Source organism: Haliotis rubra, unplaced genomic scaffold (genome assembly GCF_003918875.1).
Source record: "Haliotis rubra isolate DU_JTF1 unplaced genomic scaffold, ASM391887v1 Scf788, whole genome shotgun sequence".
Classification (NCBI taxonomy): Eukaryota; Metazoa; Mollusca; class Gastropoda; order Lepetellida; family Haliotidae; genus Haliotis; species Haliotis rubra.
The window spans coordinates 144,487-157,599 of record NW_025767510.1 but is presented as its reverse complement, the minus strand read 5'-3'; the positions used below and the strand labels follow the sequence as shown (position 1 = coordinate 157,599).

General features: G+C 37.4%; 2 protein-coding genes and 1 long non-coding RNA gene across 3 annotated transcripts; 1 reads left to right on the top strand and 2 right to left on the bottom strand.

The window, feature by feature from the left end:
- The first annotated feature begins 412 nt into the window (after nucleotides 1-412).
- On the top strand, nucleotides 413-2,588 carry LOC124261063. The gene is made up of 2 exons (XR_006894247.1): nucleotides 413-1,979; nucleotides 2,022-2,588. It is a non-coding gene; the product is annotated as an uncharacterized LOC124261063 (long non-coding RNA).
- Nucleotides 2,589-4,488: 1,900 nt separating this feature from the next.
- Nucleotides 4,489-7,015, bottom strand: LOC124261075 (2-5A-dependent ribonuclease-like). Its single transcript, XM_046695395.1, has one exon. It carries the CDS (start codon nucleotides 6,015-6,017, stop codon nucleotides 4,926-4,928), a length of 1,092 nt encoding a protein of 363 aa, XP_046551351.1. The 5' UTR covers nucleotides 6,018-7,015; the 3' UTR covers nucleotides 4,489-4,925.
- Nucleotides 7,016-8,712: 1,697 nt separating this feature from the next.
- LOC124261074 (ankyrin repeat and KH domain-containing protein 1-like) lies at nucleotides 8,713-10,953 on the bottom strand. The gene has a single exon (XM_046695394.1). The coding sequence runs from the start codon at nucleotides 10,618-10,620 to the stop codon at nucleotides 9,523-9,525; it is 1,098 nt and encodes a 365-aa protein (XP_046551350.1). The 5' UTR covers nucleotides 10,621-10,953; the 3' UTR covers nucleotides 8,713-9,522.
- Between the last annotated feature and the right edge of the window lie 2,160 nt (nucleotides 10,954-13,113).

Sequence of the window (13,113 nt, the reverse complement as noted above, 5' to 3'; positions counted from 1 at the left end):
TTGTACCCTCAATTATCCGATGTATTATATTTTATTAAATAAAGTATTCAGGATGAAACTGCTGCCATAGCTTTATTGATGTGACCAGTTCTATCCTTCGTCACCACCTCACCGCAGAATTCCTCTTGCTCATGATCTGTAAGTGACCCCTTGAGATATTTCGTCAAATAAAATGAAAGTTATGAATTATTTTTTGTGAGAAAAGTCTTACTTTCCTGTTAAGTATAAAAGCAGACCATGAAGCCCATCTTCAATGAGATTTTCTGGATTTTATATAAAACACCACATAAAAGCCAAATCAAGTCAACTGATATCGCTAACTTGTTTGAGTGGCATTTAGAAGTTGGTGTGATGAACGAGAGGAGAGTACTATGGATATACAACTTCTTTAATATAATATGAGCGACGTTTCGGTGTAGCTACTAACACCGTTATCAAGCAAATGATAATGATAATGGTGTTAGTAGCTACACCGAAACGTCGCTCATATTATATGAAAGAAGTTGTATATCCATAGAACTCTCCTCGTTGTTCAGCTGATATCGCTGTTGTTCAATCATGCAAAAAAGGGCTAATGTGATTGGTTGTCTATTTTTAGCATTTCAATCACACAAGACTCAAATCAAAGTGTAGGCGGCAGAGCGGCAGATATGTATCATTCTGAGCAGAGCTTTAATGTTCTGGATAACTGAGGGTGTCATTTTTTGGTTTGGTTTCCCTTTTTTTAAAAAGAAAATACATCACCAACTGGTCAAGCCTCTTCTTCACAGTCATACCTTTATTTGCTTGAATATTAATTTGCTGTTTAAATTTTGCTCAATGTAGATAGACATTTTACAAACACTAGCTATTATATTTAACTGTAAATATGTACAGACTATTCTTGTGAATTTTGTAAACACATAGCAATATTTTTTCACATTGTCATGCAGATATTGATTTATATAAGGAATACTGAAGGCTGTGTTAATGATAATTATGGAGATGTTCAATATAACAAGTATATTTCAGATATGTATACGCAAGGTGTTTGCGTTATCGTACACAACAGGGAAATGTTGTGATGGCCACCCAGAACCAATACAGAATCCTGATCCACAAGGCAATCGTAGAGCTACGACATTCGTAATCCTATGGTTAACTATAGAGTTACGGCAGGTCGTAAAGTTACGAACACTCTGTGGATTGGGGCGCAGGAGAACAAATTTACACCCATATTTCAAGTTTCTGTGACACAAGGGAGACAGTGAAGAATACATGTAGTTAGATGTTGTGGTACAGGACTGTTTTAGCTCTTTAATTAGACCTGCTTAGAGGCCAATGTTAACATCAAGTCTGCAGCAAATGTCATTTAAGCCTCACAGATTGGAATGATACATTTTCCAATTCATGTTAATGTGTTGACTAATATGATGGCTTGTACAGGTCACTTGTTTTTCATTGGTTTCAGAACCAATAAAGAAGTGGCTTTAATGCCCAGATCTACAATATTTCACTGAATACATTAAGATATTTCTAAAAAATTCAACTTTGAACAGAATATATAATTGTCTGCTTCTAGTCTGCCAGCCAAGGGAACTTGGCCAGAAATCCTGCATTAAACCCTTGGTTCCATAGTCTCAATGTCAGATTTAGGGATCCAAGCCCATGTTTGTTGGTCAGGGGACTCAGTTGTTATTGCTACATGGATGAAGCTTTTTCTTGATTGGGTAGCCTAGGGGTTAAAGTGTTCGCTCATCATGCTGAAGACCCGGGTTCGATTCCCCACATGGGTACAATGTGTGAAGCCCATTTCTGGTGTCCGCCGTTGTGATATTGCAGGAATATTGCTAAAAGCGGCGTAAAACTAAGTACATGCCATTATCAGGGCTGGAATATTGAGAAAGAGGATAAGCTGTCTCACTATTCACTGTTGCCCATGCTTGCTTAAAACCATACAGATGCATTAAGATAGTCTGTCTCCCAGACCCTGACAATTAGTCAAGCATGAGTCAACGTCTAGAAAGATGTGGCAACTCCAGATTGCCTCACAAGAAGAAATTCAGGATTGTTCAGGGATTCATCTGGATTAGTTTTTAAGACAAATATATTTTTTACATTTTTAAATAGTATACTAATAACTGTATTTCTTGGTCTAAATGTCAGTCTAACATCAATAACCCTAGTCTGCAACCGCTCACAACCAAGTAGTTTTGTTTATACTGCTACAATACAGCTGCCATTACAACTTGCCAGTTGTCATCAAATGATCTGATTGAAGTGTTCTTTTATTGTTTCCTTAACAAACAGGGTAAGACACTAAACTAATGACAGATAGGTCCAGATATCATGAAACTGTCACAGGCAGGCAGGTCTTTAGAAGCCAGTCTGTGTTGGATTGACTCACATATGGTCTTCCTTTTCGTAAGACATCAATGCTCGGAGTAGATTTCATTGCCAAACTAACAATGAGCCTTATTGTTATAATTGGTGTCACTGTTTTGCATGAAGTTTCTGTTACGTTTCACTGGACATGGTTTGTTTCACTGTAACACAAGGACAGGAAGTTACAGATATGGGATTTTCAGTGAATAAATACATCGGAAATATGTATCTGTTTGTTGTCATTTGACATTATTAGAGTGTTAACATTTCATCTGTAACAAGAAGACATGGTCATCAATATCTCCTGCCACAGTGTTCTGTTCCTATTTGGTTCCTGGTTTTGAACTCCATGACATTTATGTCCTGAAAGCACATACCACATTTGGTTTCCCTATCTATAACACTGGGTCACTGGTTGTCATTTACGTTAATCATGTAGTTCCATATTTCCAGAATTGTGTGTTTATATCCACATGGTTTAACTAAAAACACTGCGTAGCCAACAGAAACAGTACCACAGACATATGTATACCTGATATCAGAATATTTGCTGACTCCAAACCGGAGACAGTATTAAACAATTTCTCAAAGCAATTTCACTAATGAATGTATTCATTCATCTGATCTGTTTAATGCCAGCTATATGACGGTCTGTAAATACGTGTGTATGGACCAGACATTCCAGAAATGGACATCATAAGCATTTATCTACATAACTGGAATATGATGACGTGTCAACTAAGTCAGCAAGCCAGACTGCCCATGCAGCCCAATTCTGTTAGTTGCCTCTAAATAAGTATGGGTTGCTGAAGATCAATTCTATCCTGGATCTTCACGATTAGGACAAGAAGTAGCCATGAAACATAAATAAAAGAAGTTTTTTTCTGTAAAATATGTCATTGTAATTCAAAATTTATAAAAAGTAGAACTGCTGAAGTTTAGTGGGTGAGCTTATGGTGAAAATACACAGAAATTAAGAGACCCTGGTAGCATTATAACATGTATGACCATACTGTGATTTAAGTTGTACAGCATGGAATTGAAATTTAAAGGTCACATGCAACGAAAACAAAAACACAACTTTGCAGATTCTGATACCTTCGCATGGACTTACCAAACAAAGCGCCAAAATGCAAATTCAACTTATAAAGTTGAAAATAACGCCGATGAAAAAAACGCTAAAATCGAGTTCAAACGTTTCACTAATTTTCCCCAGACTTTTCTGGGGAATACGGGTTTCAACAGCTGGGCTGCCATAGCACGCAGCGCAGTGAAATAGGTTCACGAACTTGGAAGCGGGCTGTCTGGTGAATACCGTGAAGGCTTTGGTGTGAGCTATTTTCATAATGTTTTGTTGATATCTCACAGGCCGAAGCTTTTATATGTTATGACAGTAAATAAACTGTTTATATAATTTCATTTGTCTATTTCACCACACGCTCTTCTTACCGAGTCACTTTCTCAGTTCGATACTTAAAAGCAATGTCATTATTTAGCTGACACAATTTCTAACTGTGATATAGATATGTCGCTGTCACAGACAAAACTCAATGTCTTGTTTTATTGACACCTGTGTGTCTGCCTGCCTGTCTGCTAATGACAATATTCAATACACAACTGCGATCACTGACCACATGCAATTTGAACTTAACACCAATCAGGCTATACACCATAAACAAAACGCATTGATTTATGGCCCGAAGTTCGGTCTCTGTCACATTATGTAATTACACAGACAGGCAGGTGTGATACTTGAACACATGACATGTTATGATGTCTGTTGATTGCAAAATGTTATACACAAAAATGAGCATGTATTTACAAAACCCAACATCTCTATATATACACACACAATGAGCCGCGGAAGGCGGCATCTGCTAATGAACCAGCCGTTACACTTGAGTGCACACCCACCCGCTTCTGACTGGGTTCGTATCCCGCTGCTTCGCTTCGAGGGAGGTAAACCCAAGTACAAAATATTGCACTTTTGATTTGCGACTATATGCTTATAATTTTGTTTATTTGTTTTTTCATAATCAGCAATGCATATTATATGTCATGAAGAAGTGATAATTGTGTTTTAATTATGTTTGATTTTTGGTTGCATGTGACCTTTAAACTCAATTCACAGCCAATCACTCCTTTATTGCTGGCTACAGAATTCATTAAACATAATAAAAATAATATCTATGCATTCATATTGCGCAAGGCTTCAGTGAAAAAATGCACAGATGCACTTCAATGGATTAGGTGAGTAACAGTGCCTTGGTCTTTATATATATTTTCTACCAGAATGAAATCATCTGTTCAAAAACAATGTGGTACAGACTAAATTCAGCTGACATTTTACTTGTGGAGTGAGTATGGTTTTACATTGCTTTTAGCAATATTCCAGCAATATCACAGAAGGGGACACCAGAAATGGGCTTCACACATTGTATCCATGTGGGGAATCGAACTAGGGTCTTCAGTGTGACGAGTGAACACTTTAACCACTAGGCTACCCCTCTGCCCATTTTCTTGTTGACATTTGCATTTGTTGTTAGTGTATGATTAACCCTTCAAGGTCTAGAAAATGGTAAATGACAGAGCAGAATGAATTCCTTGACAGGCTGGGGGACTGGAAGATGATTCACAGAAGTTGTTACCCTTGATCCCATTGTTCTTCGAAGTTTAAAACAGGCTAATTCTTGAAGCGAATATGGGATGGACATAATGTCCGACACAAGTTTGAATTGCTCGGATGTTCGGTTTATTTCTATTTTGTGCATCTCGCTCACCGGCCAGTATCCAACCTTTATGAAGAGCTGCATAATAGCAATGTCAGTCTTTTTCAGAGCAATGAAAAATGCAGTTTCGCCAATATCATTAACAGAATCTAGCGGAATGCATAGCTCAACAATTAAATATCTAACAACTCTATAGTAACCCTCGTTGACAGCCAAATGTAAGGCAGTGTCTCCATCTTGATCACACGCCTCAACATCAGCACCTTGAGAGGACAGGAGTCTCATCATTGACACCTTGCCGAAACGGCTTGCTGACAGAAATGGCGTTCCTCCTCGACTTGAGAGATTAACGTCTGCTCCTGCCTGTATCAGTTCACATGCTATGTTTACACTTCCTGTCCGTGCAGCCGTCCCAAGAGGTGAACGGCCAAAATTATCCCTCAAATTAACGTCTGCACCATAGCTCAAGAAAAATTTACAAAGGTCAGGTTTGTAGTGAACAACGGCTAAAATAAGCGGTGGCATCCGGCCACGATTATTAACATCGGCTCCTGCCTCAAGAAGATATTTGACAACATCGAACCAGTCATTAAGCGTAGCTAGATACAATGGCGTATGACCTTTACTGTCCACACTCATAATGTCTGCATTGTGATCTTCTACCAATGACTGTACAACCGTAAGGTGACCCTCTATGGCAGCATAATGAATCGGTTGTCGGTCTGGGTGGGGCATGAAGCCCAAAGAGAGGAGAGTGTTTAAAACATCAGCATGTCCAGCAATTGCTGCCACAGACACTGGCACTGATGAAGGAGGTAGATTTTTAAAGCAATTCGGATTTATATTGTTCATCCTGATGTGGTGCAAAACATCTTGAGCACTGCCTTTCTCAATCATTGAATTCAGTACACGCAGGTCACTCATTATTTATGAATCTTTCTCATAAATTCATACAAAATTCAAATCCAAACAGATACAGTCGACACTGACGACAGTTGAGATGGATGACCCGGACAGAAGACTGGTTTATTTGCACTAGTTATCCACGGTGTAGGATGTCATTGTCCGTGCATTTTACTTGGTCTACTTGATAAAACGTGGGTCACAGTCTGTCGTATACATATTACTGCCTTATCCATTTCGCGTTTGCCACTTGCACATGATGTTGTTTGGTCTCAAAGACGCTGGGTATAAAATCTCGAATGAGCAACCGTAACATATATAAGGGAGGTAACTCTAAAGTAGGGTCTCTCTTTCCACTTTTACAATATTTTCAATCTAATCTGTAGCTTCGCAGTTCGATCCCAAATGAGGTCATATGGTTTTTTCGTTTTAGGGTTTTGTTTCTTTCGCTTTGCAAAATTATCGATTATAGTTGGCGTAATGTATCATTATTACGCAAGTGATGTATAATAATAGATGGTTTTTTTTCCATAAGCATGCAATTTAGTATGTCAGCATTACAGTAAGTACTCTATGTAGATCCTAATATGGTCAGCATTGCAGAAAAATGTCAGTGGTAAAAAATAGGTCTATGCCATGTGTGCCGAGAGTAAACTCATAGACATGCTTGTGGATGCCCTTTGGATTTTAATTGTGCTAACAAAATGAACAAGAAGAAGAATTGTCATCAAACAGAAATTAGTGTGGTTGTCCCATTTACAGGGGCGAATGCATCTTTATCAATTGCTTCATAAAATCATTATTAGATATTTTTAAGTTTGCAGAAATGTATTTTCATGGTGCTATTATGATACTTACTGTGAAATTGGTTACTCATTTAAATCTTGCTAAGATATCATAAGTAGGTGGGTATCATGTTAATCAATGGATTGTCTGGTCCATAATCAATTACATAATCATCATATAGGTGTAATATTGAGTGTGGTATTAAACATCAAATACTGGCATGATCACATAGATTATGAAGAGGTTCACTAGTTCAAGAGAGTTTAGAAACAAATGTTCAAAGCATATATTTCATAAGGATTTACACATCTACATTGATGATGACGTTGAAAAGAAATGTTCAAAGCATATACATGTATTTCATAAGGATTTTTACACACCTACATTGAAGAAGACGTTGATGAGTCTGTTCACTCATCAGGTCATGTGCAATGTGTGATGATGTAAATGATGCAGATAATAATGGTAATTCAAGTATCTAGGCCCCAGGCTTATTAAGAGAAATTACCCCTCTGGTAATCAAATGATATAACCATAATTAAGGAAAGGGCTTAAATTAGGGAACTGCACATATTGAATGGATCTGGTGTGATTTTTCTCGACATTGTCAAAATTTATATAATAAATTGATCAGCCGTGATTTCACACAACAAATCTGTTAGTTCTGGCTCCCAACAGACAAAAGCTGCAGGTATTTCAAGATCACCTCAAACAAGAGGTGGGATAGCCTAGTGGTTAAAGTGTTCGCTCATCACGCCGAAGACCTGGGTTCGATTACCATGTGGGTACAATGTGTGAAGCCCATTTCTGGTGTTCCCCGCCGTGATATTACTGGAATACTGCTAAAAGCAGCATAAATCTGAACTCACTCACTCAAACAAGAGGTGAGGGATGTGGACAACTTTCATAAGCTTGAACGACAAGAGATGAAAAAATGACAAGAAGATGTTTAATTACAATGTTTTCCAATTAATGAAAAACAAATGAGAGTCATATGCATTTAAGTGGTCTATTTGCATGTCAAGTATCCAACCGATCTCTGGCATCTAGTGTGTTCTGTACACATGGAATCCCATTGTTATGTGAACGTTGTACTGATGTTCAAGCTGTTACCTAGGGACTTCACTCCTAACAATAAAATTGAAGATCTAAAGTTTGACCCATGGGCCTAAAAACAGGAAATATTCTCATTTTAAATCCATGGGCTAAATACTTGAAATCTCTGTATGAGGAAATCATTCTCTTTGATTCCCCTAGACTGATGTGTCAAGTTTCACACGTCTGGGAGGATGATTACGATGGTACTTACCATTTCTGGTGTCCCCGCTGTGACCATTCTCAGTCTTTTGGCTGATTTTCTTCAATGCTCAGTAAATGTACTTTCAAGTGTGTAAAGGTGTTTATGTCTTCAATGTCTGTTATGCGTTAAACTATTGTGAAAGACCAAGGTATGGGTCAATTTCCTCCACTTCAAAACTTGTACATCTATATGTCATTCATTCACATGCCAGGCAATGCTTGCCATAAGCTGCTTCACAGCTTCACAAAACCAAGATCCCTGACTTTATTTGTTGGGGGGAGGAGATAGGGGTGGCACTCCTCTGATTTCTAAAGTTGTACATGTACTTAGCACCATACCCATGCTTGCAGAATTCATAAAAATCTTATGAAAATAATCCTGCATGGTGCACATCTTTAATACCCTCTAACATTAAGCTATTAAATAACAGTGAAATAATGGAGATACACATATAAACAAAACAAACCAAAATTGACATACACACCTTGTTTACAATGCCTGATAAGATGAGAAGTGCTCTGTTCTGGATCATACGGTAAAACAATGCAAGAAAGGTTAATGAATTACTGTCAAATGCTGTCAGAACAAGATGATCTCATTTTTTCAAATAAATACCCTCAAACACATGGCAAAGGACAGCAGTTTCTTCTTTTATTAGACAGATACTGTTATCTACAAAATTCTCAAATATAAAAATACATAATGGAAATCTACTCTGTCATTATAGAAAAGTTAGGTTTTGCCCTGAACTAAAACACTGAAGAACTCAGGAGCACGCATCATTGTGCTTTAACAATAACAATTCAGGGCTAAACTATATTTTATTACCCTACAAATAGGGATACAGCAAACTTTATTTCTTAATTATGATGCAAATCCTGTGTCTAGCATTGGACAACTTCCTCAATAGATGAAGACAATATCCCAATGGTCAGTCTCAGTATAATTCTGTAATAATACACTAATTGTTACTTCTAGACTAGTCTTAGAAATGCCAGAGGCTTATTGTGAACTGTATTCAGTTAGTCCTCCTTTGTAGCTGGTCCTGTTTGAACAAGACAGAAACGTTCACTATCATGACTATGTTTACCCTTTCTGTCAGGTTTATTCAGTTCCATTTTCCAGCAAAACTGAAGCACTGAGACCTGGTTCAGACCACAGACCTCAAATGCTGTCATCAAGGACTACAATCATTGGACTTTTCCTTGTCCTCAGCACTAGTAAGAAGTCTCAGACCAGTATCAATTTTGAAGACAATGGATTTAAACTGGAAATGGACAAGTCTTAAAGATATCATCCCTCATTCACCCGATAAAGCATATCCAAGTACAATATTCTCATTGTTGAGATGATTTAATGCTACTGGTGAACATATTTCAGTTACATAATGACATGTCAAACGTAAAGTGCACAGCAATAGTTTGTGATTTCCAAATCCTTTCATGGTCTACAAGATGGAATGTGACTGAGCCGGATGAAGTTCTTGATTGCCCCTGGTACTGGCAGATGATTAACTGTAGATGTCAACTTTGGTCCTAGCATACTTCGAAGTCTGAAACAGGCCAATTCTTGAAGCAAATATGGTTTTGTCACAGCGTCTATAATAGGCATCAACATCTCTGTTGTATCAGGTGGGAAATCACACAGCATATTTGATGGCCATCTCCCAGCTTTGTGAAACAGAAGCAAAATGTCATAATCTGTATTGTCTAGCGCAATGGAGAAAGGGGATTCACAATCCGAGTTAATTGTACATACAACGCACAGATCAACAAGGAGATATCTCACGATTTCATAATGACCTTCCCGAACAGCCAGATGTAACGCTGTGTCTCTTTTCTTATCAATCGCATTGACATTTGCACCATGGGACTCGAGAAATTTCATCACTGACAAATGACCGAACTGACTTCCTGCCATAAATGGAGACTGTTGATCTGTACATTTTACATTTATCGATGCTCCTGCTTCCACAAGGGTGTGGGCAATGTCTACATAACCTTTTCGAGCAGCAGCACGGAGAGGTGAGCGTCCATATCTGTCTTCAATGTTCACATCAGCTCCATGCTTGATTAAGTAGTCACAGATATGGAGTTGATGGCGAACAACAGCAATGACAAGCGGTGGTATTCGACCTCCAAAGTTGACGTCTGCTCCTCTTTCAACAAGATATTTGACAATTTCCAATTGGCCTTTACGTGAGGCTAGGAACATTGGAGAGTCATTGACTTTGTCTACACACATCACGTCTGTGTTGTGATCTTCCACCAAAGATGTCACCACAGCCAGTTGACCTTGTTCTGATCCATAATGAATTGGGTGTCGGTCTGGGTGTGGAGTAAATCCAAGGGAGAGAAGCGTATTTAGTATGTTCACACGTCCCAGAACGGCTGCCCATGAAATTGTAGCCATCACTGATGACAGATCGACAGCGAGTTCTGGTGTGATGTTATTTGTCCGAATATGATCTAAAATGTCTTCTTCATTACCATTATCGACCAGCTTATTCAACATAACCAACTCATCAGAAATCGACATTTTGTTTTAGCGAATGTGTAGTTATTACATACGTGGAAACGCCGTGAGATCATGTGTCCGGTCCCATTGTGAATTTGGTCATTGATTTTGTTTTCACAACATGGATGTCCCCAATCAGTCGAGGACTAGGAGTCTGAGTCGGAGATACATACTGACAAAACAATTCAAAAACACTGCACGCGTTAGCTTCTGAATTTGTCATCTGTCACCTCGTAGATTGAACCATGCTTCACTTCATTATCGAATATATGTTTAGGGTAGCCGGCTGATTTACCTGTCCACAAACCATCACATTCCCTCAGGACATGACGTTAGTGAACGAAAACAAACTTTAAGGGGAGGTAACTCTAAATATTCTGTGACACCTCCCTCAATACGTGCCAACTGTAATCTGAACATGTTCGAAACCATCGTCGGACTATTGTAACGCTGATATGTTTTGATTAGCTTACAGTCCTTTTTCTTGGTTTTGAAATAAAATATAGAGAGGCTTAGAGAAGATGAAAACAAATATGAAATGTAAAAGTCTCACGACTGAACTGGACTCAGCTAAAGAATAATCACAAAAACGGAAGACATTCAATCCAAGTTAAAAATAGAAAATGAAAAACGTAACGAGATTCAATCGGTTAAAACTGAAGGTATAATGCTTCGATCAAAAGCTAAATCGAATGAAAAGGGAGAGAAACCTACAAAGTATTTCTGATCACGATAGAAACATAACTTCCTGAATAAGGCTATACTAATTTACTAAAGTCAGAGAATGCTAAAGGCGAAACTCTCACAAAAACCAATGATTTATTTAAGGAACAAAACATTTTTATGAAAAGCTGTATACTAAACAAGAACCAGATAACATAGATAAATTGTTTGAAAATCAAGATATACCCAAACTAAAAGAAAAAACAAAATGATCTACTGGAGGGGGAATTGACGTACGATGAAGTGTTAAATGCTTTGAAAAACATATGAAAAATGCTGCAAGCCCTGGCCCTTCTAGTTTCACAGCAGGATTAATTACATGTTTCCCCAAACCAAGGTACATCTAAAGAATATTTAAAAAACTGGAGACCAATAACTCTGTTAAATGTTTCATATAAAATTGCGAAAACAGCGATAGCAAATAGAATTAAACCAATACTACACGTTATTATCAATGAAGGTCAAAAAGGCTTCGTTCCAAATAGATATATTTGGGAATGTACACGTCTCATCATCCTCGATAATCGAGGATGACGTCTCATATACAGCATCATGGACTACACAGATTGCAAGGAAATACAAGGAATCTTTATAGAACAAACTTTATTGATAACAACTTCTTTATTGTGGTAGAATGGGACTTTATTTCGAAAGTAATGGATTTTTTAATTTTTGAAACTCATTCAAACATTGAATACATACATTCTATAAAGACATAAAATCAAGCGTATTAGTAAATGGTTTTATAACTGACTATTTTAGTCTGACTAGAGGCTGAAGACAGGGTGATCCTTTATCCCTTATATTTTTCTGTTATGTGCAGAAATACTAGCAAACATGCTGAGGATTAAGACCAAAATAACATGAATAACCATTGGAAATACGGAATTTCTTGTATCTCCATTTGCAGATGACACAACACTGATATTAGAGGGTACAGGAAAATTGCCTTAAGAACACGCTGCAAATCCTATGACACTATGCATCATTTTCCAGTTTAAAAATTGACACGATCAAAACGCAAGTAGTGAAAATAGGATCCCTGAAAAATTCTAAAGAAATCTTGTACGAAAATGTAACTTGAATTGGAATGAAACTGAAATTGCTACCCTTGGCATCATCTTCACATATAATTTGGCAGAAATGGTGGGAAGAAACTACAAAGATAAATTGAAAGAAGTATGACTGTCGATGTAGAAATGGCCAGCAAGAGGCCATACACCTATAGGTAGAAATGCTGTGTTGAAAAGTCTTATACTACCTAAACTGAATCATTTATTCTCATCTCTCCCAATCCAAATAAAACCTTTATAAAAGAATTAAATTCAGTATTCTTTAAATTTATTTGGCAAAATAAACCAGATAAGATAAGTAGAAAAACACTTAGAAAAGAAAATCAATGGAAAATTTGTGACTGAGAGTACCAAACACAGAACATACAATCAAATCTCAAAAGAGTACATGTACATGGATTAAGAGAGGTTGTTCAAAAACGATTCAAAACTTAAAAACATAATTTTATAATAATAGTAATACAATCGATATGAATTTTGTATGAAAATGTGAACAATATATCAAGGAAACTGTACTGCCGAAGCGAACCAATGACTTTTGGAAAGATGTTTTACTCTCAGGGGGAAATTACATCAATAGTAAAAGACAAAACATCAAGGATGAAGATGATATTCTCACACAACCACTCGGGAACAATGACAATTTACGTATCGGCAACAAGCCAATATGCTATAGACACTATGAAAAGGCAGGAATAAATACTATAAACAATTTGGT

Coding starts and splice junctions, on each gene's coding strand:
- LOC124261074 (XM_046695394.1), bottom strand. CDS start 10,620: ATGTCGATTTCTGATGAGTTGGTTATGTTGAATAAGCTGGTCGATAAT.
- LOC124261075 (XM_046695395.1), bottom strand. CDS start 6,017: ATGAGTGACCTGCGTGTACTGAATTCAATGATTGAGAAAGGCAGTGCT.